The sequence below is a fragment of the Stigmatopora argus genome, chromosome 11, assembly GCF_051989625.1.
Source record: "Stigmatopora argus isolate UIUO_Sarg chromosome 11, RoL_Sarg_1.0, whole genome shotgun sequence".
Lineage (NCBI taxonomy): Eukaryota > Metazoa > Chordata > Actinopteri > Syngnathiformes > Syngnathidae > Stigmatopora > Stigmatopora argus.
In genome coordinates, this window is record NC_135397.1 from 4995646 (window position 1) to 5021301 (window position 25656).

Here is a 25656-nt window from a genome sequence, read left to right on the forward strand (position 1 = left end):
ACTTTATGCTCCGCTAGACTCCTATACACAATAAATTGGTCGGTCAACTATGTACTGCGTTGTGTGACTTATGGCTATAACGCTACTCAGCGAATGACCAATCTTTTCTCTACTTGGAAAGGGCTTCAACAGTTCTCAGAAAAAAACTCTTGCCAATCGCACAAAAGAATAATTCCTAGAAGTAGAGTGAAGGTTAAAAACTTCTGCAGTTTAGTGCCAAAAACCCATTTGACAACAGTTTTGCTCTGCGATAAATTGTGACACTACAATCCATATAACACAAATAATCTGCGGATTTAGTACTGACGTCTAATGTTCGCTATAACATGATTGTTGGTGATTTGGGAGAATATTGTGGGTGTGTCTGATGCATTGCTATTGAGCTGGAGGGAAATTACAAGTTAGTCATTGTAGCTTTAATGAGCGAGAAAGCATTTTAATTGCCCCAATGGTCATAGTGGAGATTAAAACGCCCCTTCTTTGACAGAAAAAGTCTCTTGAGATTGCCGTTGGAACAATATTTCTCCCTGCTAATGTGCTCATGGCTTCTTTCAGTTGATGTCCCAATGCCTCCTAGATGATCGCAGGTCTCTGTGGCATTTCATTTCGCACTCAGCCATAGATGCCGCCTCGCTGGGATGGAATAATAGAACAGCGGTCTTGATTTATTCATGCAAATGAGTGCGAGTATGAACAGCTGTGCTGGTAGACAATTGCTCCAAAGGAGTCAGATTTCTTCCTCCCTTGTATTCTATGCGGCGGGCAACATTTGACCCACTTATAGGAAACACCCAACACTCAAAGGCACTTTACGGTACACGGTTTACATAATGATGGATCGGAATGCCTCCGAGAAAACCATCCAAAAGGGTCCATTGTTACACTTAGTCCTTGTACTTTGAAATATGCCACGCGTTTGCGTGTGTTGCTCCATGTCGTTTATTAGCAAACACTTGAAACTACTTCATGCTTTAGCTTAAACAGCAAACACAAACGGTTGGCAATAGATATGTAAAAGATAAAAACAATTGTCCGCAGTCTCAAGGTCATAAACATGAAACAAAACAAATAAAAGGTATACTTCAGCTTGCCATGGGTCGGGTTCAAACATATTTTGTTTGCATTGTGGTTTTCCGCATGACAACTCGCTATACCTGTTGTGAGCGGCGTAGTTAAGTCTGAGTGCATCATTACAGCATTCAAACATAATGAGCAGTAGCATAATCCCCCAATGTGAAAATGCAGCACACTCCACACGCTTTGAATGGCATCACAATCCTAAATGATTGCTTTATTTGTGTTGCCGAGCCCCATCGGGCAGATGCAAAGCCTTGTTTACATGCAGAATTAGCCTGCACTGTCAAAAAGAGCCTCTCCTCTACAGTGCTGCCTTTCATGCTATGCCCCGAGACTAAAAAGGCGCCCAAACCGCTGCCGCGCCCAGGATCTGGCACTTCCTTGCACACTTGGTGCAATGTGATTTCATGGCTGCTCCTAGATCATCCCCACCATGCAGACACGCCTTCCCCGTCACAGACTTCATCCACTCGTGGATGACTGCCAGTATTCAAATGGCATTGTTGGCAAAGCACGATGAACAATGGAGCTTTTGCATCAATGGGGATTAGCCTCACGTTCCCCTCTCTGAAGCAGCACCTGACTGGCACAGGTTGCGATAGCGGGCAGAGAACGGGCCAGCTCCATCCTCCACTTGTAATTCCGAGACTCATTTGCTCGATCTGGGGAATTGACGCAGTGCGTGGAAAGACCCTTTGTGGGATCTTAGCAGGGGAGGTGAAAAAAAATAAAGCAGAGAGCGATGAAGGAGATTACTGGTAAACAGTTGTCAGGGGACAGTTATATCTTCAAGGATGTTGGGAATAACATTGAAGAAACAGTAAGGAATATCTTTGTTTTGCTCCAAGGCTCCCCCTACAGTCGTCATGCGTTACTGAGGGTAAATTCAGACTAGGTGGCTGAGATGAAATTCAACAGGTATCAAGTCTTTGAAATTTTTGCTTAATATCAAAGGCCTTGTGGAGGATAATAAAGTTCTAACACAATTCGCACTCAAGGTACAAGCTTTTAGGTACTCTCGATTTGCCAGCTCATGTAATAAGTGTATGGACATGAACATAAATCCACGCATCGGTCACAGCTTTCTTTGGAATACGAAGCAAGGTGAAGATCAACAATAATAGCATATTCTCTTCTCGCTTCCTCAGAACTGGCTGTGTTTTTCTTTTTCCTGGTTATTCTCCATCTCCAAAAACATAGCTCATGGCCCACCGCACCTTTGTAAACATTTACAAGTATTCTGATGACACAAACATCATAACACAAAAAAAAAATTGGAATGCGTGGACCCATCAACCAAAAGAGAGACCTGATGCACAGACAATGACCTCCAACACAATACACCAAAAACCCACTTCAAAAACTATTTTATTTGCACAGCACTGCAAATGCTGACCTCCAGCAACTGAAAGCGTCTTTCACTTCTTTGTCAAATGCGTATTGTGTGTCGGCCTTGTAATGTAACAACCTCTAACAAATTCCACCAGCCTAGCTGCGTGCTCATTAAAGAATCACTCATTGATTCATTTTAGACATTCGAGACATCACTTGATAGGATTATATGATGGTATAATCCTTGGGGTAAAATGTCCAGGTCTTTTTTTCCTGACAACATGAGTGAAATAGTTGTCTGTTACTGGATGTGCTCTGCAATTGACTGGCGGCCAGTACAGGGTGTTTCTTTTGCCAGGAGTCAACTAGATTAAAGTGGGAGTGAAATTCACACACACTGTTCAGAGTTAATTTCTACTGACCTTCACGGATTGTGTTTGATTGTTTTGTCTGCGCAGTGGCAAGCATTCAGAGACTTCCAGCCGTGTCAGTGATGACTGACATCAACTTTCCCATGAAGGGCCGGAAAGGCATGGTGGACTGGGCTAGGAACTCTGAAGATAAGGTTGTCATCCCAAAAGCCCTCTTTGTCTCCCAAAGCGCAGGTTGGTTGCAAAATATTTCCCATAACTTCATGTACTCTTAAAATATCTCCTATTAAAACAGTTATTCAAATATATTGGAGTGGATTTGGTATTTTTCTTCCATTTCATACAGAGTTTACTATTTCTAATAATATTTCTAATTTAGGATGACACACCCAGAGGCTTTGATTAAAGATTAAAAATAAAATGGTGCTAAATTTCTGAACATGATTAAATCTACTGTCTGTTTCGTTGTGCTCGTTGAGTCACTGTCAACTCAGCATTTTCCTTTTTATTGCTCCTAATGACTACTTAGACTATTCGATGGATTGCTACCATCTGCCGTAACTGTCAAAAATGAGTAAATAAAAAAATAATGATAATTATCACTGACATCTGAATCATTAGTACTATCATTGTGTTGAAAAAGAAACTTAGAAGTGCTTTTGAAAATGAGGGCATTAACAATTTGACTTTGTATCAACCAAGTAAAATGATATTTCTATACAGCCCATCTTGTGCAATGTATATATCAAATAAACTACAAATACATTGTTAAAATTCATCTTGGTGCATCACAATTTGCTATCAATGTATTATAACTCTATCTTATTTCCCATCAGACATGGAGGGATCACCTGTCTTCATTTTGGGAACAGTTCTTTACAAGACCCTTGGACTCATGCTCCCCTCACCAGAGTAAGAACAAACACTACGATGTATTTTCTACTGTGTTTCAAGAAAAATACAAAATAAATGTGTTTTTTAGGTATTATTTAACAGTTGCATTGTTGCCTTGTGTCATATTCAATTCATAGCCAGAAATTCAATCTGCTTTCTTTTTTTAACAGAACATTTCCCCTCAAAACCAACTCAAAGATGACAGAGAATAAAGAGAATTATATAAAACTATTCTCTTGGATGTTTTATACAAAACTAATGCACATTATTTAATAAAGTTTTTGAAATTGCCTGTTAGTCTGCATCACAAAACCATAAATGGACTACAAATGTTGCTCCTTTTTTGCTAGTAGACAAGAATGACCTGTATTACATGAAAAAAACTGACCTAAACAACATTTCAAGAGGATAAGCCGATCAAAAATGTCAAGCAAGTTCTATAAAGAACATGTTGGCTTTTTTTCCACCTAAATGTAGTCATTCAACTGCACTCAGAGCAGAGTTTAATAAAAAGCCCATTGATACCCATTTTACAGTATGTTCTGAAAGGGGAATCAATGGCGATAAAAGGCTTGACAAAAATATTCTCTGCTCCACCAGTCCCGGAAGAAGTGTCTTCCTTTTGTAAAGCCACTCGTTTCCTGACTTGCTGCAGCTTTCCTCTAAAATAGCGACTATTCAGTCAACTTCTAAATTACACTGCTGATGATTTTTGACACATTACCTCAATGTTCCCACACGAAGGTACATGAGCACAATACGCATAATACCCATTAGAGGCAAGCTTAAAAATAAACTATGTATTCTGTCATATTTGGAAATGATCACAAACTTATTTTCTTTTTGGCATTTTTGTGAGACTTAAAGAACTGTAAAAGTAGCATTATTCTCTATTTTCAGATAGAGAAATCTACAAGATAAAAAAAGATTCATTATTGTGGCCTACTTTTACATCAAACTAAAGTGAGAGTTAATGTTGGTCTTTTAGAGTTGAATTAATGAAACTGTTTTTTTATTCGCTTAGGTTTTTCTCTAAAAAGGGAGAATGCCATTAAGAAAATCACCCAAAAGCACCTAAAGATGTGTGTGCAAAGTCACACAAGAAGAAATAAGTGTGTAGAATGAGCCACAGTGATGTGTGGGCAATTTACTTTAATAATAAATACCTCATACAGAATAAGGGTAGAAATTGAGGAAAACGGCATTAAAAAATGCCAAATATTCTGGTGTAAAAAAGCAGCATGACATGAATAAATTATTATCCATGTGTGCAAGACATTGCTGCAACTTTATTCGTCTATTTTTATCACGCTTGTCCTAAGTCGACAGGTGAACTGGAAGCTATTTGAGCTTTCTTTAGGTGAGAGGCAGGGTCCTCCCAAAAGTAACCACCAGTCCATAGCAGAGAACTTTTAAATGAACAAACGCTGTTTGGCCACTTCATGTATAACACTGTGGGCTATTGTTTTTATGGTACTATTATCCAATTCTGTAATGGAATACAAAAGGAACACAAACGCTGTCCAAAATCACATATTGTAGCTGTCTACAACTTTCCTTTTATAGTTATTCCTGTTAAGGCAATGCTTTTAAGACTGTGTTTCTACTGGCATCAGGTTAAGATGTCCGATTAGTTTTACAGCAGGTTTTGTAGTAACATTGCAATGGAAAGGAATGTGGGTTAGGGTTAGGGTCATTGAAACAATGACATTTATTCCTTGTGTCAATTTCTTTGTGTGTGTTTTAGGAACCACACTGTGGTGAACTCCAAAGTTATTGCTGTCACTGTCAGGCCGGAGCCGAAGGTCACCCAGTCCCACTTGGAGATTGAACTGGCTCACTTGGCCAATGTAAGCACAGACTCATATTCTCATAAACTATCATCAAGCATGCATTCTCATCAAGACAGATAACAGTTTAAAAGCACTTCATTATTATGAATTCTTTTGCAAGTAGCCACAACAATGTGTTTAGTACCCCTTTTCCCTGGTTATATCATTTTTATTCGTCTAAGGGACTACAAATGCAATATTCGCCAAAGTATCTTTTAAAAGTTATTAGGACGAAATGTGTTGAAGAACAAACAAAGTTGTAGGTTATGTTGATGATAATGATAATTGTGGTTATTTACTTTAATCACATTCTGTTTGGTAAACATTTTGCCAATTTTTGTGTCTTTCAGGGAACACTAAATCCTCACTGTGCATTGTGGGACAACACGATAATGTGAGTACAGCAATTACACAATTACTAGTGAAGCTTTAAGCATTATCAGAGGAAGCTTGAGTTTTTTTAATCTGTTTTACTAAAGGAACTTTTGTGCAGAATTACAATAAGTCTGATCATTTCCAAGGCTTTGAAGAAGACTTATTTGGAAAAAATGGCAAAAAAAAAGCCTTATTTTGGCCTTTTTGTCAGGCGCCTCTGAAAACCTTGAATGTATTTTAGAATAAAACAATTATTATTGACCTGCAATTGGCTGGCCACCAATCCAAGGTGTCTCCTGCCTGGTGCCTATTGTTGGCTGGGATAAGCACCCCCACAACCCTTGTGGAAAATGAATGAATGATTATTGACTTTGAGATTAGTGATGGAGATGGAAAGTAATTCTATTTTGCTTCTGGATACCTTTTATCCTCTGGTTCAACTGTCAGAATCATGTCTAAAATAGGTCAGGTTTCTGTAGGCAGTATTGAAAGATTTGTGGCTAGAATAAAGCAAATGAATATTTTGCTGATGTGAACACTATCAACATTGACAATTTTTTTGTCATTCAAATGAACAGGATTCTTACTTTGACATGAAGAGTCAAGCTTTATATAAGTAACTACTTGAACAATGGCACAAACATGGAAGATGTGTCTTTGTGGAAACTAAAATAGCAAAGTACTGGTTATGATGTGTGGTGCTTCTGTGAAGGAGATGCTGCTGGATTTGCATCAAAACTAATGACTCAGTCATGACTCATGACAGCTACGCCTTCAAACCACTGCTAAAAGCGGTTTCACTATCCATTAAAAAAAGAAATCAAATAAAATATGCAATTAGCTAGAAAAGGGAAAAAAATGTACTGCAAAGTGCATCTTCCACATTCTACAAGACAAGACTGCATTTTCAATCGTCTGTCCAAAATAAATGAATCCAATATTTATTTTGTCCACACGGTATACATGTGTATATTTACAATCCTCTTATTGTTCTTTGATGTGGGTCAACGATCTGCCGCTGTGCTCCGCGACGAGGTGGTTTGAACTATTTGGCTGACAATGCTTTTGCCAGTCCGCTTGCAAAATGACGGCAATATGTAGGGCATGTCTTCAATGTACTGGAATGGTCCAGTTCACTCTAATGGGCAATCTTTATACACGGGATATGCTGGGAGTGTTGCTGTTTGTCTTATTACACAAAGAAATCCCATGACTCAGTGTGCTGAATGTGATGCTCAACACTGAAGCAGTTGCTTGCCCACATTTTACATAATGCAGGCTTACTGGTTGACATTGTTCAACGTGTTGGATCCTCTCAGCCCACATTTCATTGTTGTGTGCGTTGTAAACACATGCAGATGCCGCTTTCTTTTTACTTTTATACAAAGGGGCTGTTTGTTTGCACATATTTTATTTCCTATTGTATGAAGGATTGAAGGAACTTTTTTTAAAATGTATTAACCCTCATTGATAACCATGTTCGAAAAAATAAACCATAAATGGACATTATGTAGAAAACTGCTTAATATATCGATGGTAATTGTTTTAAGATTCAATTTCAACATTCATCCTACCTTATTAGTGTACAGAAATATTTGGAAAAATATCACCGATTGCATATTTTATCTCTTGAGTTGTTCTGTTTAAGGCACATGTGTCAAAGTGGCGGCCCGGGGGCCAAATCTGGCCCGCCGCATCATTTTGTGTGGCCCGGGAAAGTAAATCATGAGTGCTGACTTTCTGTTTTAGGATCAAATTGAAATGAAGAGTTTAGATGTATATTAAATTTCCTGATTTCCCCCTTCTAAATCAATAATTGTAATTTTTTAATCCATTTTTTCTGTGTTTTAGTTCAAAAATCATTTTGTAAAAATATCTAAATATTATATCTAAAATGGTCCGGCCCACACGAAATCGAGTTGACGTTAACGCGGCCCGCGAACCAACCAGAGTCTGACACCCCTGGTTTAAGGTCATCTCGTCTTTTTGAGAACACGAAATACACAACTGGGACATTTCGCCATGTGTTTGTGTGACTTTCAAAAAAAAAAACGTTTATTACCTACATTATTTTATGACCCACACGCAGTCATTTTCATCAGCAAATGACTCCACAGGGTGATTAGTGTTGCACACAGTCGGCTGTTTCGATTAAAACAGGAGATGTTCTCAGAAGCCCATCGATGAGGGTAAATACACCAGCTGTCAGCCACGTTGTTTCAAACAAAACTAAAGTGTGCTGATAGGAGTTTTGTTTACACATTGTTCAGTGTACTACCTAATTGTGAGCCCTATCAGACCTTGCAGATGTTATTGAAAGCAATAAGACATCTGTCATACTTGACATTTCAAACTCTTAGATTAGGGTACAAAAAAGGGATTTGTCACATTATAAAATTCCAGAGTGCCAAACGAAATGTCAAAATAATTGCCTCCAATCATTTCTGAAAGAGCAAGACAACTTTTTGTTATTTCAGATCTAAATACTGCAACATTAATGCTGGATATAACCCAAAAACTACACACAACCTTTAATTCCGACATATGGCCATATGATAGAACACAAGACGGCTGGGTTCTTCTCAGACATGCAGACAGAATGGAATAGCGCACTTGAAGAGTGACATGAAGGTAGCAGACCTACTCAGACTAAGCACTGTGGACTTATAGTTTCCTTTTTTACGCTCAAGAAAAGGCATACAAGATATCCAGTAGATGAAGAATTGGAAGGTATTAGCTGAGCAAAGCGAATTTAATATGGTACATGTTCTGCTAGGTTATATATCACCAAAAAAGGTCAACAATGCCAATGCCCAATGGCAAACTACACAAAAGTATATCAAGGGCTCAACTTCAGGTGAAGGGCAGAATATATCCTAGATTTTGAACCATACAGCCATGTTCACAATCTCATAGATTTGGGAAATAATTATGAGCCCACACTGCACCTCATTTAAACAGTAAACGCAATCATTTGCCTATTAAAGCAATGCAACTGAAAAACCTTCTACATGGCTTTAGTTTATTAGATCTTTTTTAGTAAGGCCAAGATTTAAAATGACCGCATTTGCTGCTTTGGAAAGCGAGTCCACTTCGCGTCTTTAATGCGTGTTAATTTCAACATTTAGAGGGTTTAGAATGTCAGTACTCTGTGACAGAGACCGTAAAGTTCAAGACGAAGCACCAACTATTTTCGAATCCCCCCTGCCATTTAACACTTGAACTCTACTAAATCCATGTTAACCACACCCTGGCAAGCCAAATGATTACCGTCTTGATTTTTAAATGGTCTTCATTCCTAGATTATCCTGTAAATGTAGTAGAGGGTTTTACTAATCTGGAATTTGCCACGTCAGGATTAACCGCTTCTCACCGCTCTTTTAATATATTGAAAAAAATGCTCAGCATTTACACATGCCGAATAAGAGCGCTCCAACTAAAATATTTGTGTTCATACTGCATGTTATAATATAAAACCTAACAGTAGTTCGCAAAATAAGATTTTTTTTCATTTAAATGCATTGCCAAGAGTCAGAAATTCAAGAAGGATTTACTATCTGAGACTAAGATACTTAAAACCATTATGAATTTGAAGAACAATACTGTATTTTTTTTCTAAAGAAATAAGACAAAGCATCATCTGTATTGTTGTTCAAAGATTTGGAAGGAATCATTCAGAGTGATGTTATTATGTCTCTTTTGCCTACATATAAACTTCTTTTAAGTGAGGTTTTCACTGATCACTTTTAGATTTTACCTCTGCAATATTATACAGAATGTAGTTTAATCAATAATTCACGTTTGGAGTGGTGACTAACATCTGCTGCAGCTTCATTCTTGGCTTCATGCCAAACAGGCCAACGCAAACACGGCAAGATGCAACGAAATTTAGACGAAAATGCAAAATGAACGCCATTATGAAGCTCTTCATACAGGCAGAGTTATGCTTGGCAATTCCAAACCACAAATGGCATTGTTTCATAAAAATGTACATTAATTAAGGACAACAAACAACAGGCATTCCATTGATCACAGCTGGACTTTTCTGCGTGTCTTCATATTTAAAGATCAATTCAATGAGTAAAACTTAAATGATTTAGATCATGTATGAAAATGTTTCCCAAGACCAGTTAAAGTTAAAAAGCCTGTCAGTTCACAGTATTTTAACTGAGCACAACTATTGCAATTTATGTTTGGCAATTAAAACAACTTTGTTTTATAATATGAACTTACCGTGATGTAGTCAGTGAGCGCATTCAAAGATCAATTGCACAAGTTAAACTTAAAACATTTAGATCATGTATGAAAATGTTTCCCAAGACCAGTTAGTAGCACAGATGTTTAAAGTTAAAAGGCCTTTGTCAATTCACAGTATTTCATCTGAACACAACTATTGCTTGCAATTTATATTTGGTAAATAAAACACTTTTGTTTAATAAAATGAACTTACCATGATGTAGGATCAGAGGGCTTGTTTTCCTGCAACTTGCATCTGTGTTTTTGATTGGCAAACAAATCCTCGTGCATATCTTTTTGGAAGATAATATTGCTCAAAATGAGCAGAAATGGCTCCTTTTCGACGTCAGTCCACATAAATTGCGTTGCAAGATGAATCCATTTCTCAACTGCGCCTCAATGTCCTCCGCTATTTCATCCATTCACGTGGTTTGTCAGCGAAAGGGGGACACTTGATATCGTTTCGGCCCCATTAACTTATTAAAAAATAAATAAATGAATAAAAAGTTCACGGCAAATGTTGCGGGTAACAAACATGAGTTCATCCTCAAATGTAAAGGGCTTCTTGATTTCGATGATTTCGGCCCCCGACACGTTTGTCAAACTGTTGCAGATATAACTCGTGGCGTTTAGTCAAAAAGTAGCGTTATTTCAAGGAGTTCATTACATCGCGATCTTTGTTTGCATCAAAAATGTTCACCTGTTGCGCGATCGCTTTATCATCTGTTGCGATGAACCCGCAACTTAGTAGGAATCTTGATCTTTTTTCCTTTCAAATAAAACTTTTTGATAGCATTCCCGTACGCTTGTGTGGGGCCGTTTGCTTCTTCGCGGAAAAGACGCTCCGCTGTTTTTTTTTTTTTTTAAGTGAGCACCTGGCCAAAATTAGGTCGTAATGATATTTGCGCACCAAAGTAAAGTGCGGCAGTGACGCAAGAGCGGAGGCAGGCGTTTTTCAAAATAATCTCCAGAAGTTGTAATAATTTTAAAAAAACATAAGCTTTCCCACATAACATTTTGTTTGGGGACCAGTATCAAATGGTATATATAAATAAAAAAATAAATAAGTAAATAAGTAAATAAAAAAATAAAGCTTTCCCACATAACATTTTGTTTGGGGACCAGTATCAAATGGTATATATAAATAAATAAATAGATAAATAGATAAATAAATAAATAAGTATATAATACTGCATGTTATAATACAAAACCTAACAGAAGTTTACAACATAAGATTTTGTATATATATATATACATATATATATCTATAATTATTTATTTATTTATATATACCCTGACCTGTTCTGACCTATTTTATGTTCCCTGGGGGTGTTGGTGATTGTAGTAACAATGTAGCATCCATTTGCAGCTGTGGCATTATCTCTGACTTCTCATTGCATTATTTGCATGTCACATCAATGACCATGTGGGTCAATTAATCCTTGTCAGAGTGGCCGTCCTGGCCTTGATACTAGTTTGTCAGCTCAGCAGAATTGTGCCCGAGACAGTGTCCTACACATAATCACAAGATGGAGAATAGGGTGATGTATATAAGGGCCTAGGAGACAGAATAGAAGGCTTTTGACTTTAACCTTATAACCAAATTATTTAAAATACCATCACACAATTTTTCATTTTTGAAAATAAAGAGGACATGGATAAAGAAGTAAGCAGCTCTCAAAGTTAAACATGATTTTGTAGTTAAAATTGGTGACACCGGTCTCTAGTTTTACTTTTTGTATAGGTTCAATTTGCTACACTTTGCATTCCGTGACAAAGAGCCATTTTAACAATCTCTCACTTTTGTCACCGGGATTCTTTGACACTTCCATATCAGAGATCAGGGGCTGTCAAATATTTGACGTCACATCCCTCCAATTCCTGCATTTGCACCATAGATGTGGCCTAGATCAGATTTAGTCCCAGAGAGAGACAGAAGGCTTTTGTTGCCTTTAGTTTGAGCTTTTAATGGAAAGTGCACTGCAGATAGTAAGAGCTCAATGCTACTCCTAGTTTGTATTATTTTGATGATATCTTTATCAATAGATAGAGCAGGAATGAGAGATGGGAGGGCTCTCGGCTGAAAGACTTTTTAGTTTGGTTGCAGTAAAATGGGGGGGATGGACTGGAAAGACCTTGTCTGCATTAGGAGCTGTTCTTTTTTGGACACGCAAAGGAAACAAGTCAAATAACCAGTCATGCTGCTCTGTCGATTTAGTGGTTGCGTCTACAACAGAGTAAAGCCACTCGCTATATGTAAGCCATTCTACCATAAAATAACAACCTTGTGGACTGACTTTAAGAAATTAAAAAAGAGATTAGCCCAAGGTGTTGTCAAAAAAAACACCAGATAAATTCTAAAATGATGGCGAGCCAGCAAAGATCCCATTTTATAAGCATTTTATTTGTTTAAGTTTGTATTTATCATCTTTTTGAATTAAAAAAAGATGTAACTGAAAAAAACTGCACAAGCCAGCCATTTAGCGAAGGAGATATTGCAAGTTAGTTGCGTAATTATACAAATAAAAGCATAACGGTATGGGAATCATTAAGAATCTAAAGGTCCTTTGAGAGCATTAAGCCGGTCCGCCATGCAATCATAAAAACAAATCATAGTTAAAAGGAACCATTATAAAAAAGCCTGAAAATTTCTATACACGAATGCTGCCAAACTGTAATAATTCTCTTTTGCTTCGGTAGTTTTCTTCATTAACTTAGTATGGGTGACTGGACTTGAATGGGGTCTAGCTATGATTTAACTGGTAAATTTAATTTCCTGGGACCTTTAGATAAGAATCTTTGCATTTAGAGATGCTTGCTTGAAAATGATTATAGGCCCTGTTTAAAGGTCAATATGTCTTTAGGTCACTTTGCAGTCAAGTGTCATACATTGAGGTCTAAACCATGTATAATATTACCCTGATCCAATTCTTATTTAAAAAAACTGCTAAGTGTTTACCTAATTTTCATCTCATGCCCTATGAAGGTCAAAAAGTATGGCCACTGTGACAAGTATTAATCCTGAGCGGTCCCTATAAAAACTTCTTAGTTGGAAAACGATCATGTGAACTTCTCACCACAGGGAGTAGTAACTATATTTCAAGCAACAGGAAGTCATCAATCAATAGTGAGGCTGTTTGACAGGTGTGAGCTGCACTTTATTAAAGCACTCCATGGAGTAATGTCAAACAATGGGGGGGAAAAAACGGGAAAGGGAAAAAAGTCTCTTCCACTAACATTGGAAACGACCACTGATTTCCAGAGCAGCCTTTGTTTTGGTGTTCTTATTGATGTCTGTGTGCAGTCCAATCTCCCCTGCAGCTACACAACTGTGCTATTTTGTATGTTTGGGTGGTAAAAAACGGAAATATTCTGTAGAACTCGGCAATACAGACTCACAGAATGATTTGCAAGTTGGTGTTAAAAGCGCAAAATGGATCTGCAGCAGTCGTGGCGACTGTTGGAAGGATTGTTGATGAAAGATGCTTTGATTTGTATATTTATGGACCAAAATATGGCTATATTCAGAGCATCTATTTCCGAGCCCAATGCACTGTAGAATGTGACTGTAGTGAGTGGCTTGACTGTCAGCCAGCTCTATAATCATAACAGTGGCCTTCTACCTAAGATGAATTATTTAATGTTCATACAGAAATCCTTGAACTGGAGCAAATGGGGATTTCATCCCTAACCTTACATATAATACATCACATTTGAGCTGTGAGCTCATCTTAATTGATTATCGTTTCTGTCTCAGTCTCATGATTCCTCCTTAAAAATGAGTTGAATTAGTCCAATGCGTCAGCTGAACTGCAAGAGATAAGAAATAAACGTGTAGCGCTGGGTCATTTAAATTGGAGAATGGTGAGAAGTCGTGATAAGAGAACACGGTAGATTTTAGTTTATTGATGTGTTAGGACGAGCAGACAGGCTGGAACTTCTCAACCCTTTTGGGAAATTCAGACTACAGGCTCCACTGTCCCTTCCTGGAATAATAAACGTTGCTGCCATATTGATCAAATGACACAGCAGAGGTTGCTTGGTGCACTAATACATTGCTTTACAATCACACATCATGACATAAGGGAAAATTGCAGGATTGATTCAGATTCAACACAAGAGCTATGCTTACATTTTTGTTAAGATTGTACCAATGTAGGTATTTATTTATGATGGTGTAAAGCCATTTCTAAGAAATTCTCCTACTGATTCAGGACTGCGGCGTTTCTCCATACTTTTCATTTTCATGAACAAATAAAATAGTTATTGACTTTTATCATAAGCTTGTATGTCCCTAGGTGGAAAATCAACAAACTCATATGATAACTTAAATGTTATTATTAGTTTTGTGATAAAACAAGAAAAAAACTATCTATTATTCACAAGTACTCACAATAGGGCGTTAGACATAACTTGTTTCGAATGTGAGGAGTGAGCCGGGCGGTCGTAGTTCATTTGAACCTGTTTTAAAATGACAAGAGAATTTGTGCCTCATGGAGTGTTCTCTTAATCATAGTGTGTTTTTTTTATACAAAAAGTCTGAGTGTCATTTTCCACCATTTGTACACAAAAGTTCCTTTTCATTTTGTCATTTTTATTATTATTCATGTTTTTTCTATTGTTTTGTATTTTTTTTCTCAAGACATTTTCCCCACCTGCTGTGTGTAGAATATAAACAAATTAAAAGCAAATGACCTAATGGCCTAAAATGAAATTATTATAACAGGGGTCCTTCATTTGATTGCACTAGTAGAATGCTGTGAAGTGGAGACCGGCAGCAACCATTCGCGTTGCTCTGGCGGGGTGGTCGTACATTGGCGAGCTTGTAATTTACCTCGCTTCTTACTAGAAGGCGACCCCCTTGTTAGTCGTACAACGACTTAAAGGAATTATCCCCAATCATTATTTCCCCCCATTGGAATTCGACATCCCCCCTAGTCAACACACCCCGCAATAGCGCGTACTGCTGTTCTCATTTGGCCAGCCTCCCCCCTCTCTGACGCCGGCCAGGAGCCGAGCAGCATCAGTCTGATTTCCAGGGTGAAAAATCCTTGCTAGGAAGCGTCAAAGGCTGCTAATTAAAGCAGTGCAAGAGGAAAAGGGGGGAAAGAAAAGAAAAGGACGGAATAACAGGTGCAAAAGCGACCGTTTGGAAGGAAGGAAAGCGGTTGGGGGGAAAAATCATACGGGAAGCGCGGCAAGATATGCAGGTAAATATGACACGTCGTTTCGAAGCGGATCTCGCGATGCGGTTACGTCGATTTCAGCACCAGGCTGCTCGGACAGCTCCATTTCTAAGCGTCTCTATCCGCCTTGTCTCCCCGAATGTGCGAAGCTTTTCTCGGCTGCATACAGCTGCGTGCTCGGGGAGCTGCGGAGCTTCTCCATTTCATCTCATCTCATTTATTTCATTATTTTTTCGTGCTCCTCGCGTTACGTTCGAGTCGGATCGACAATTTAAGAAACAGAAGGGCAAAGATAGTCATTTCAAACGTCACGTGTGTGACTAGCATGGATATTTCCTTCTTGTGATTGTAGGAATGATTCTTGGGGAGCCTGGTCCACAAAGGCTTGCAGAACTGTGCTGACAGATGCCTCGCATACAAAATGCTTATGTGATCGTGTGTCTACCTTCGCCATTTTGGCTCAGCAACCCAGAGAAATGGTAAGTGAGCTGCTCTTCTTTTTTTTTTTATCTTTCGGATGGTGGGATGAGAAGGGTTGCGCTAATCCAGCTAATTCGATGCTGAGGGTGGAGTTTGTGTCTGTGTGTGTCAATGTGTTTGTCAGTGGGGATGGTGGTAGGGGTCCAATCCAGTGTGTGAACAGTAACTATGCATGTCATCGAATACTCGGCACATTAGCCCAAAAAGGGAGCTAAAGGTTATGATGGTTTGAATGATCATGTCTGGAAATGGATTGAAGAAATCCTGATTTTGTGCTTTTGAAGTAATTTACAGTAAAAGCATCCAGTGGTACAGTACGCCTTGTACAGGCCTGTATTGGGTTACAACTGAATGCCCAGAGAGAGAGAGAGCAAATCATTGCCAGGCCTCAAATAGAGAAATTACTATTAATGAATAATTGAAAACTAAAGAAAATAACACTGCCAGAATCATGAATAGAATAGTAGCCTACATGACTGGTATCAGAAGCCATACACGCAAAGAACAGCAATATTATAATCGCAACATATGTGGAGAACACGTTTGCACCGTTTGGTTTTTAAATTCATCTAAGATGACCTGCGCTATTATTTTTTTAGCAATGTTGCCAATATTATAATAGATGGATTGTATTGGTGCCATTTAGGCAGCTACAATAAAAAAGCAGCTTCTTCATTAGAGTAAAAAAAAATATATATATTGCTACGGATTATTATACTACTGCATCCGTAAAGATTTACTGTCCAGCATGCACCATGTTTGAGCTCCCACTGACCGGTCCTACTTGGTCTCCTCCACAGACCATGGAATACTCAGGGGTCCCATCTGTGACGCTGATAGTTGGCTGCGGTCTGTCGTGCCTCGCCTTGATCACGTTGGCAGTAATCTATGCTGTGCTATGGAGGTAATGACCAATGGCTCCACCATGATGAAATATTTAATTATGTGTCTTTTATTTAAAAGAGCAATCACCTTTTACGGCTGGTCTTTCCTCAGATATATTCGCTCTGAACGTTCCATCATCCTGCTCAACTTCTGCTTATCTATCATCTGCTCTAATATTTTGATCCTTGTGGGACAGACGCAGACACACAATGTGGTAAGTGTCATTTAATGGTGTACAAGTATATCTAAATACTTGAGAAACACATAGATGGAATAAAGTGAAAAGATTTTTGGGGGGTTACTGGTATATCTTAACTTTTAGTTATAAGGAAATACAGGCTTATTTGTATTTGTAAGTCAAGATTTGGCATTGCAGTCGAAACATTTCAACTCAACTTTGAACAGAAATAAACCAAAGGTTCATACCATAATGTCATTGATTTGCCCATATATTGATGACAATATGTAAAGAATAAGATGAAGGAAAGACTTGATTTGGTTTTGGGGTGTCTAAATGTGACTTTTTTTAAAGAGTCTTAGAAGAATGAACTTTGGGGACAGACAAAAATGCACTTATCGACTGTGTAATGTTTTGTTCTGCCTTTTGAATGGCAGCTGTTCTCTGCGTTATAGTTTGCAAATAAACAAGAAGGTGTCAACTTTGGTACAGCTCCATTTAAGAAATTACTCATTTTCTTTGGGGTAATGTGCTCAAAGAGGTATTTAGTGTATAATGTAAAGTGAAAATGAAGTTTTTTCCTGCAGTTAGAGGAGAAGTGTGCAACTTTGCTCAGATGGTTTCTATTCAGGAGTGGTATTGTCCTCTGTCATACTGACAAACTAAATGTGCCTTATCGAGACAATGGTGGCATTTTTCACACACGCACACACAATTTAAAATGTTAGAAAAGGATGGATTACTTTGAAATGGTGACTTGAAATCATTTGGGGCGTGGGTTGTTTTAAATGAGGAGCTATGCAGTAGATTGTCAGTGAGTTTTTTGGGTGTTTTTTTTAAAACATGACCTACACACCACGGGACAGGGTGCAAAACTCAATCAAAGACTAATGAAGCTCTTGAGAGAAGAAATTGAACAATATTAAAAACCATACTGCAGCTTAAAAGTAGTTTTTGTACTTTGCCAAATTGTCTAAAATGATTCAGACGCGTGCTGTTTGTTCTTTTTTGTTGGTAATAAAGGACTAAAGTCGACGTCTAAGTCAGCATGACTCAAAACGACAACGGCAGCTCATAAATATGCATTGGCTCTCTAGTTTTGGTTAGTGGTCTGTGAAACGTAAAACAAAAAGTTGGCAAACAGTTGTTATGATTTAATAGCCGCCCACACAAATGCCTTCCTCAATCATAACACTGCATCCCGACACAGAATACAAAGACATTTTATTATATAGAAGAATTGATGCTTTACCTTTTCCCAATTGATTCACTATCTTGCCTCATTCGTTTCATCTTTTTGGTTTCTTCCGGGGGGGTTTTCTCCCATTAAACTATATTGTGACTTCACAATTCTTATTCTTTATGTGAACAACTTAGACTTGCTAACGGTGTGTATAAGGCGCTGTTCGTTAATTATTGCAATACCTTTATTTATTATATTTTCAGTGATAGCTAATCATTGGTTTGAGAATTATTGGAGAAATAAGAAACTGTGAAAAATGGATTGCTATCATCCATTTACAGTATGTATAAATCCTCCAAGAAATGTAGGAGTTCATTAATGCATAAATAACATTTATGGAGAACACATTTAACTGTTACTCAGTAGCGGTCTGGGTGATAAATGCACAGAATTGCAGAGATTTTAGAGCGGAGTTGATTTGAAGTCTCGTCTGATTGAATCCTGCCTTGTTGAAGTCTTGATTACTTGATTACAAAGACGACCACTTACCAAATAATACGCACTCAGAGTCCCCCTAATTAGATAAGTATTTGCATCAAAAATATCCAGTGGGTTTATCTAAATCCATGAGCATACAGAGCTCTAAGCTCCATGTAAACATCCCAACTAAAGTATTTATATTGACACATTTTAACAATGTAGCAGACATGTGTCATAAGGAATATCTTAAGGCAACATGATGTAGTCATCTGACCTCCCTCTAATTGCAGATGAATTTTAATGAGGCAATTCTAAGCCCTGTCATTGTCATAGCAACCCCTGAGCACTATATTTACACTTTACTTACACTATACAATGCATGTGACCATACGTATTGAACAACAGCTTAGAAATGGTTCACATAAGCCGTCTTATTATGGGATATTTACATAACAAGATGTTTCTCGGAGAGATTCGACAAATCTTTGTAGTTAGAACATGTCTAACTAGCCATTATTAGCCTCAAAATGTTTTTCATTCGTGGCTCTATGGTTTTTCTCTTCATAAGTCAGCATGTACCTGTAAATAACTCAACTTCTCACAAATGTTCCCTCTTTCTATGGTTTCCTAGCAACAAAACAAAGGTGTGCGCTATGAAACCTGGTAACTCACAGTGTTGTTGGATAATGGAACAATCATGCTCGGATTTACAGATCCTCTATGCACCCGAAGTAGCTGCTAAGCAAACAATCGCAACAAAGAAATATGAAGCCAGCCCATAAAAATCCATTAATAAGAAGCTTAATTTCAAAGGGAGAGGAAAAAGAACCGTTTATAATTGTTTCAGTTTTCTCAAAAATGAGTTGCATGCACTATCATACCCAGAAAAAGGCCAAATCAAGTACTGTAACAGTTTATTTTCCACGGCATAAATAATGATCTCTCGGGGAGCATTAATTACTGGTGTCGAAAGAGCAATAAACGAAGTTCAAATGAGTGGCTGTAGGATGAACCAGACAGACATAAATCAATTAGATTCGAATAACCAAATGGTTACAGAAACATAAAATTTTAAAAGAAGCATTTGTGCGAAAGCTTTAATTGGTTGCCATGAATCAAAAAGGGATGCACCAATAATTGGCAAGCTATAGTCTTGTCAGTTTCCTTCCCTGCTGCTGAAAAAGAAAGGAAAATGATTGAAGACTTGCCTTCAGTTTTAGACTGTCACTAATATTTGCGGAATATTGCAGATGTTTGATCAGACCTCATGTTGGAGCGTAGGCCAGTGAAAACATAGACCTGGAGTGGGTTTAATTGCTCTGCTGCATGACTCTGCTTCACGCGTTGTTGATCAAACTCTCGAAAGAAGTGCGCATAATTGGCTCTATTGTTTGTGGATTTGGAGTTGCTCGTCAACTCGTACAAATTCTCTCTGAGTTGTGGAGGTGTCCTCTCGGGAGCATCGGAGTCAGAGAGTTAGTTACCTTTGTCTTTGTCCTCTTTCTGTTCATCTTGGGCTGCTGAAAGCCAATCAAAAGCCTTAATGTAGGTGCCGTTGGGAGTTAGAGAATTTGGAATCTGGGAGTTTTGGATCATTTTGGTAAATGATCAACGTGTAATGGGTAGGAATGCACTGAGCAATATGTGGGTGGTTGTCAAAGAACTCCCCTCTGTCTTTTCATGTTTTTTGCTCTATTCTATCATTGGTACATGTTTAAAATCATTTTGAATTTGATGATGCTTCTTTACATTGTTTAAAATGTTGAGCAAACCTTGTTTGATCATACATGTATATGATCACACCAAGTACTCAGTATTTGTAAAAGCCTAACAGTTGCTAATTAGCCTGCAGCCCTCCCCTTGTCATTTTTAAGAATACGAAATAATGAAACAATTCGTAGTGATTGGCAAGTAAAATAGCTCCATGCTTTGAGGGATTTAGCATGAAATGCTAAGTCAACATGAGTTTAATCCAATTAGAGTCAATTTCTAATGCTTCAAGAATATTTTTTTTCCTTCACTCCATGTATTACTGAAATCCTCTTTCATACACTTGCACTCAATGTCAACAATATCAAACACACAAAAGCCTTTTTAGTCTACGGATATAAAACAAACAACAGCAAGTTTTCTACTAGTGTCTAAAATATTCTTTAAAGATATAGGTATATTTGGGCTTTAACATGCTTCTATTAAACCATTTGAACTGCTTCCCATCTCAATGTCTATTAGTACTACAACATTTTAATGTGCTGCCTTCCTCACTTTCTTTGTTTCCATGGATACCAGCACAGTGTGCTCCCGACATTTGCTTTTCTAAAGGCCAGTGTGAACTCCCGGTTTCAACTTTGCTTGTTTTTGTCTAACTGGTTATAGTCGCCCGGTGCTTTCATATACTTGATAATGATGCATGCTCATCTGCATTCACTGATGAGATGGGATGCTATAAGGACACCAGTAAACCAATTATGAAACAGATGACCTGTTTCCGGGAAACAAGACAGAGCTGTTTATTAAGAACATGCGTATCTGACAGCTGACGCTACAACAAAACAACCATAATCAATATTCATCAAATGAAATGCAAAGTAATAGAATTATAACCTGTTCACTGTGCTTCATTCGTCAATATCTGGCCCATTTTGTCCTTGAATTATAGATAAATCTATATAGTCTGCTATTGAAGTTATTAGTACCGCTATGTGCAATTTTGGTGGTCACGCATTAAAACGGAATAGAAATTTGTCACATTTGATTTCTAAGGCAGCATTTTGATACAGTACGGTAATATTCCATCCTTCGGCTGCATATCCTATCAATTTAAACCATGTCAAGGTATTACCCTCCTTACTTACTTTCTGTATGGAGTGTCCCACTTCACCTGAAAGCTTTTCTTGTCGATTTCCAATCCACATTCATGTCCTTAGTGTCTCCTGTGGTTTCAAGCAAATACCTACCCACTTGTCAGGTATGAGGTAATGCAGGATTATTCTCTCGTTTGAACCCCAAGAGCACAACAGGGGATGGATTTAGTTGGGTTTTCTCTATGGAGATTTAGAGGAAAAGTCACTGAGCAGACGCTCTGGGATTGTACGATGCACATCAGTCGTTACCTTCTCGCACTATCCTCGACTCTCATAGACTGTTTGTAGTTTAAAAAAAAAGTAGAGGCACCTGCACTCAGTGTCACTGTGCCTTGAGAAGACTCTTAAGAATACCTCTTTATTTCTAATCCTCTCCTAAACAATCTCCCTCTGGCAGCGTCTCTCTGTGGAACACGGATGGACAAGCTAATGAAGCCGCAACTCGTCGTTCCATTATTGAGCTCCAATGCTATCTTCTGTTTCCAGTGCAGCTTTCTCTGTCACTTAAGAAGTTTTTTTTTATTTTGCTGCCATTTTGCTCTGTGTAAAACAGTTGACCTTGGCTCACATGCCCGCAGGTGGCATCCCCGGCATACTAATGAGGGTCAATGCAGGGGGAATGAAACACCGTGGCATCCTGCGGCTTTGGTCTTTATGGTCATTGCCGCCGCTGATGCTACTCATTCATCTATTTTAATTTTTTTTCGTGTAGAACACAGTGAAAATCCTTGTTTTTTAGGGGAATCTTAATGAGCTTATTCACAAAAGATTTACTAACCAAGCCTATCCCTTTCCATTTCTCCATTTGTGAATAGGGCGTCTGCATTATGACAACAGCCCTTCTGCACTTCTTCTTCCTGGCGTCGTTTTGCTGGGTTCTGACGGAGGCTTGGCAGTCTTACATGGCAGTGACGGGAAAGGTTCGGACCAGACTCATCCGCAAGCGCTTTCTCTGTCTAGGCTGGGGTAAGTCAGAAGCAGAACCTCTCACGGACAGCTCTCAGCTGCCCTTCAATTCAAGGTAAAAGTCAATGTATGAGCAGATGAGAGACTCATCCTATCAGGCTATGCTGGTTTTCCACCTCAATCAACATGGACCAACCTTGAGTTATGGGATGGAAAGGAGGGAGGATCATGAGTGGCATATTGTTAGAATTCAGAGCTGCCAAAGGAAGTTACTATTATTCAGTTGTTTGTAAAATTACATTCGCATGTAAAGATCAAATTCCACCAAACCACAAATAATCATGATTGGAAAAACATTTGAGTGAATCTTGGTCCACTGTGTTCTTTCAGGCAAACAGAAATATCTCCTTTTAAAAGGAAAAAAAATGTTTTTGAAAAAGCCTACGTTCATTCTTCCTGTTACCTAGCAACAAACATGGAGCTCTTAGTCATTGCAGAGCTTTTGCTTCTTGAACAAAAGCTCTTACTCTTCATTTAGATACTCCAGGATATTATCACAGGTTAAAACCGATGTATTTTGCAAACAGTCTTTTTTCCTGGTTAGAAATAGTACATACGTGATGTTCATCACATTTAAAATGTGATTTTTTTTCTTTCTTTTGGACGGATTCTTACCAGGGATGCGCAGAGTTACTTGTTTTCTCTTCATTCTGCCTTTCTGAAAAACTGCGGGCGGTGATTTATGGGCCCCGTGTACAGAATGCACATTTTACCTCTTGAGCACTGCAGAGAAAGTCTGTGGATGGCCAATAGGGCCGCATGCACCTCCTGCTTCCAGGGAACTGATTAGATCAATAGCACCTGCATGTGCTTTCCAAAACATTAACATTCTGAGCACACAGAAGAGGAGGAACTGATCCCCTCTTACCAGGGAACTGGATTTTCTTTTCTTTTCCTAAATTCTTTTTTCACCCTACTTGACTACATCCTAAACCAGAATTCCCCTGGATTTCTGCAGTTCTAAACATATTCAAGTAGAATACGTATCTCCTACATTGCCATGCGTGCAGTTTCCCGACATTTTACAAAAGGTTCTCTATTTTACCATGAAAGCAAAGAGGTCTTGACTAATTATTGAGTGTTTTCTTTCAAAGGATTACCGGCTTTAGTGGTTGCTGTATCAATGGGATTCACCAAAACAAAGGGCTACGGGACCCCCTTATAGTAAGTTGGCGTTTTTGCTAGCATTGAATATTTGCTGTGCATGCACTAGTCTATGACAACACTTAAGCGTAGTGATTAAGAGCCTCTGCAGTGGCTCACTTATCCTAAACAGAGCCATAAAGACAGTCCCACAAACACAATCGGATTTAGCGATTGCTCAGCAGGACCCCAATTTCTCGACTTGTATCGCAGCTTGATAGCGATGCCATGAACACTGCTTACAATCTCTTTAGTGTGTCAAAATCCACAAATAGAGTTACAGCATATGGCGCCCACTACCCTGACAATTTGGGTGGGATACAAGGCTATGTTATTTTGTTGTGTGCCATTAACGGAGATGTTTATCATTGGTTGCTAGTTAACTGTTACCCCCCGCTTTTTGTGCAGCTGTTGGCTGTCTTTGGAGGGGGGTCTTCTGTATGCCTTTGTTGGACCTGCAGCTGCTGTTGTTTTGGTAAGTCCAGTTGATGAAATTCTTAAAAATTTGGCGTGATGCACAATGTTGATACATTATCATCTTCCCATGGGCTTGGAACTATTTAAGGGTGCCCGTTTTTAGCTGAGATAGGCTCAAGCACCCCCGCGGCCATTGTGAGAATAAACGACCAGAAAAAATTAATGGATTTAAGATGTTTTAAAGTTCATTTTAAAGTCATGAAGCATATCAATGTCAGAACAAACATGTTTTTGATAATAATAAGGGCTCATTTTTAAATGTGTATTAGTGAACTGTCAGAGTAAAAATATTATAATATAGCTCTTAATCTGTCATAGTGACATCTCCCACAGGGATAGCATATGCAACTTTAGATTGCAATCTGAGATGGCATTTGTAATAAAGTCATATTTTACAAAGGTTTAGGATTCAGAGGCACACAGAGGCAGATTTGTATTCATCTTTGCTCCAGTTTTCATTTGCCTCCAACCTAAAATGGTTTCGTGAACAGGGAAAGCGTGAATTTATTTGTAAAGCGACTGCATAAAGGCTAAAATTGCACACCGATGCTCTGGTTTTGTGCAAGTAAAGTTGCTGCTAATGCTCGATGAAGGTGCCTTTGAGAGGAAAAGTGTTTCTTATTAGGCAGATCTTTTCCTAAGGCTGTCGTGCGGACTGAGTGTGCACGCCATGGCTCATCCGCTGGCTGAAATGTGACAGATATGAGGGGGAAAAAAACTGAAGTTAGAGGTTAGACCTCAGATTCACACGCAAAATTGAGGGGAAAATGGGCCAATGACGTCAGTCATTTGTTATTAAAGAAAAAGTCATGTGTCTAGCATTCTGTTTGGAATATTTATAATGATGGCGTTGGTCTGATTTGTTGAAAATTTAATTCTTTCACTTGCAGGTGAACATGGTGATTGGAATTTTAGTGTTTAATAAATTAGTGTCCAGAGATGGTATACTGGACAAGAAGATGAAGCATCGAGCAGGGTATGACAGCACGTCCTTGTTAGTACCTTCAATTTCTTCTTTTGAAATGTTTTAGTACTTAAATGCTGCATGTGTAATCATTTCATATTGAATTTGAACTCTGGTGCTAATTACCGTATTAATCATAACTGTTTCGCAATTATGATATCAAAACTGATCACTTGGATGAACTTTTTCCCTCCATTTTTGTTACCTGACAAAAAAAAAACAATGGTATTCATAGCTGCGCTAAATGTCTATAGAGCTAAGCTTGGTGGTTATTTAAATGTTTTCTATAGAAAATCCCAGGACATAAAGGGGTCGGTTTTCTCATGGGAACATCACAAATCCAGATTTTGTTGGCAGAATAAGTCCAAGATGAAACTAGTATATTACACCCACATTTTGGCTGGGTGTGCTGTTGCTAATATTTAACGCTGGCGGTTTTGTGGTCGTTAACGACGTTGGTCACGCTGTTGTCTCATATGCCCCACAGACAGATGAGTGAGCCACACACAGGATTGACTCTCAAGTGTGCCAAATGTGGTGTTGTATCAACGACTGCTTTGTCAGCAACGACAGCGAGCAATGCAATGTAAGTTACTGAGAATTCAATAAGACAATGGTGCATATACATCAGGTCGACTATCAATCAGGATCACACATCCTGGCAAAAAATTAAAAAAAATAAAAATCTGAATACTTCCATTAAATCAAGGGTGTCAGACTCGGGTTGGTACGC

General features: G+C 38.4%; 2 protein-coding genes across 14 annotated transcripts in view; one reads left to right on the plus strand and one right to left on the minus strand.

Moving 5' to 3' along the window:
* The window catches only part of eys (eyes shut homolog), a 201395-nt gene extending 190393 nt beyond the window's left edge, over positions 1 to 11002 (minus strand). For all 5 annotated transcript variants that reach the window (XM_077612551.1, XM_077612553.1, XM_077612552.1 and 2 more), the window contains exon 1: positions 10332 to 11002. The gene's annotated coding sequence lies outside the window, so the exon portion shown is untranslated. The remainder of the gene's footprint in view (positions 1 to 10331) is intronic.
* Positions 1 to 25656, plus strand: part of adgrb3 (adhesion G protein-coupled receptor B3) — a 94320-nt gene that overhangs the window by 58922 nt on the left and 9742 nt on the right. For 6 of the 9 annotated variants that reach the window (XM_077612560.1, XM_077612555.1, XM_077612556.1 and 3 more), the window contains 12 exons: positions 2868 to 3014; positions 3617 to 3692; positions 5422 to 5524; positions 5857 to 5900; positions 15656 to 15782; positions 16584 to 16687; positions 16780 to 16882; positions 22189 to 22339; positions 23434 to 23503; positions 23891 to 23957; positions 24850 to 24953; positions 25411 to 25509. In XM_077612560.1, coding sequence (XP_077468686.1) covers positions 2868 to 3014; positions 3617 to 3692; positions 5422 to 5524; positions 5857 to 5900; positions 15656 to 15782; positions 16584 to 16687; positions 16780 to 16882; positions 22189 to 22339; positions 23434 to 23503; positions 23891 to 23957; positions 24850 to 24953; positions 25411 to 25509 — 1195 coding nt within the window. The remainder of the gene's footprint in view (positions 1 to 2867; positions 3015 to 3616; positions 3693 to 5421; positions 5525 to 5856; positions 5901 to 15655; positions 15783 to 16583; positions 16688 to 16779; positions 16883 to 22188; positions 22340 to 23433; positions 23504 to 23890; positions 23958 to 24849; positions 24954 to 25410; positions 25510 to 25656) is intronic. The other 3 variants (XM_077612562.1, XM_077612558.1, XM_077612559.1) reach the window with 1 other exon arrangement.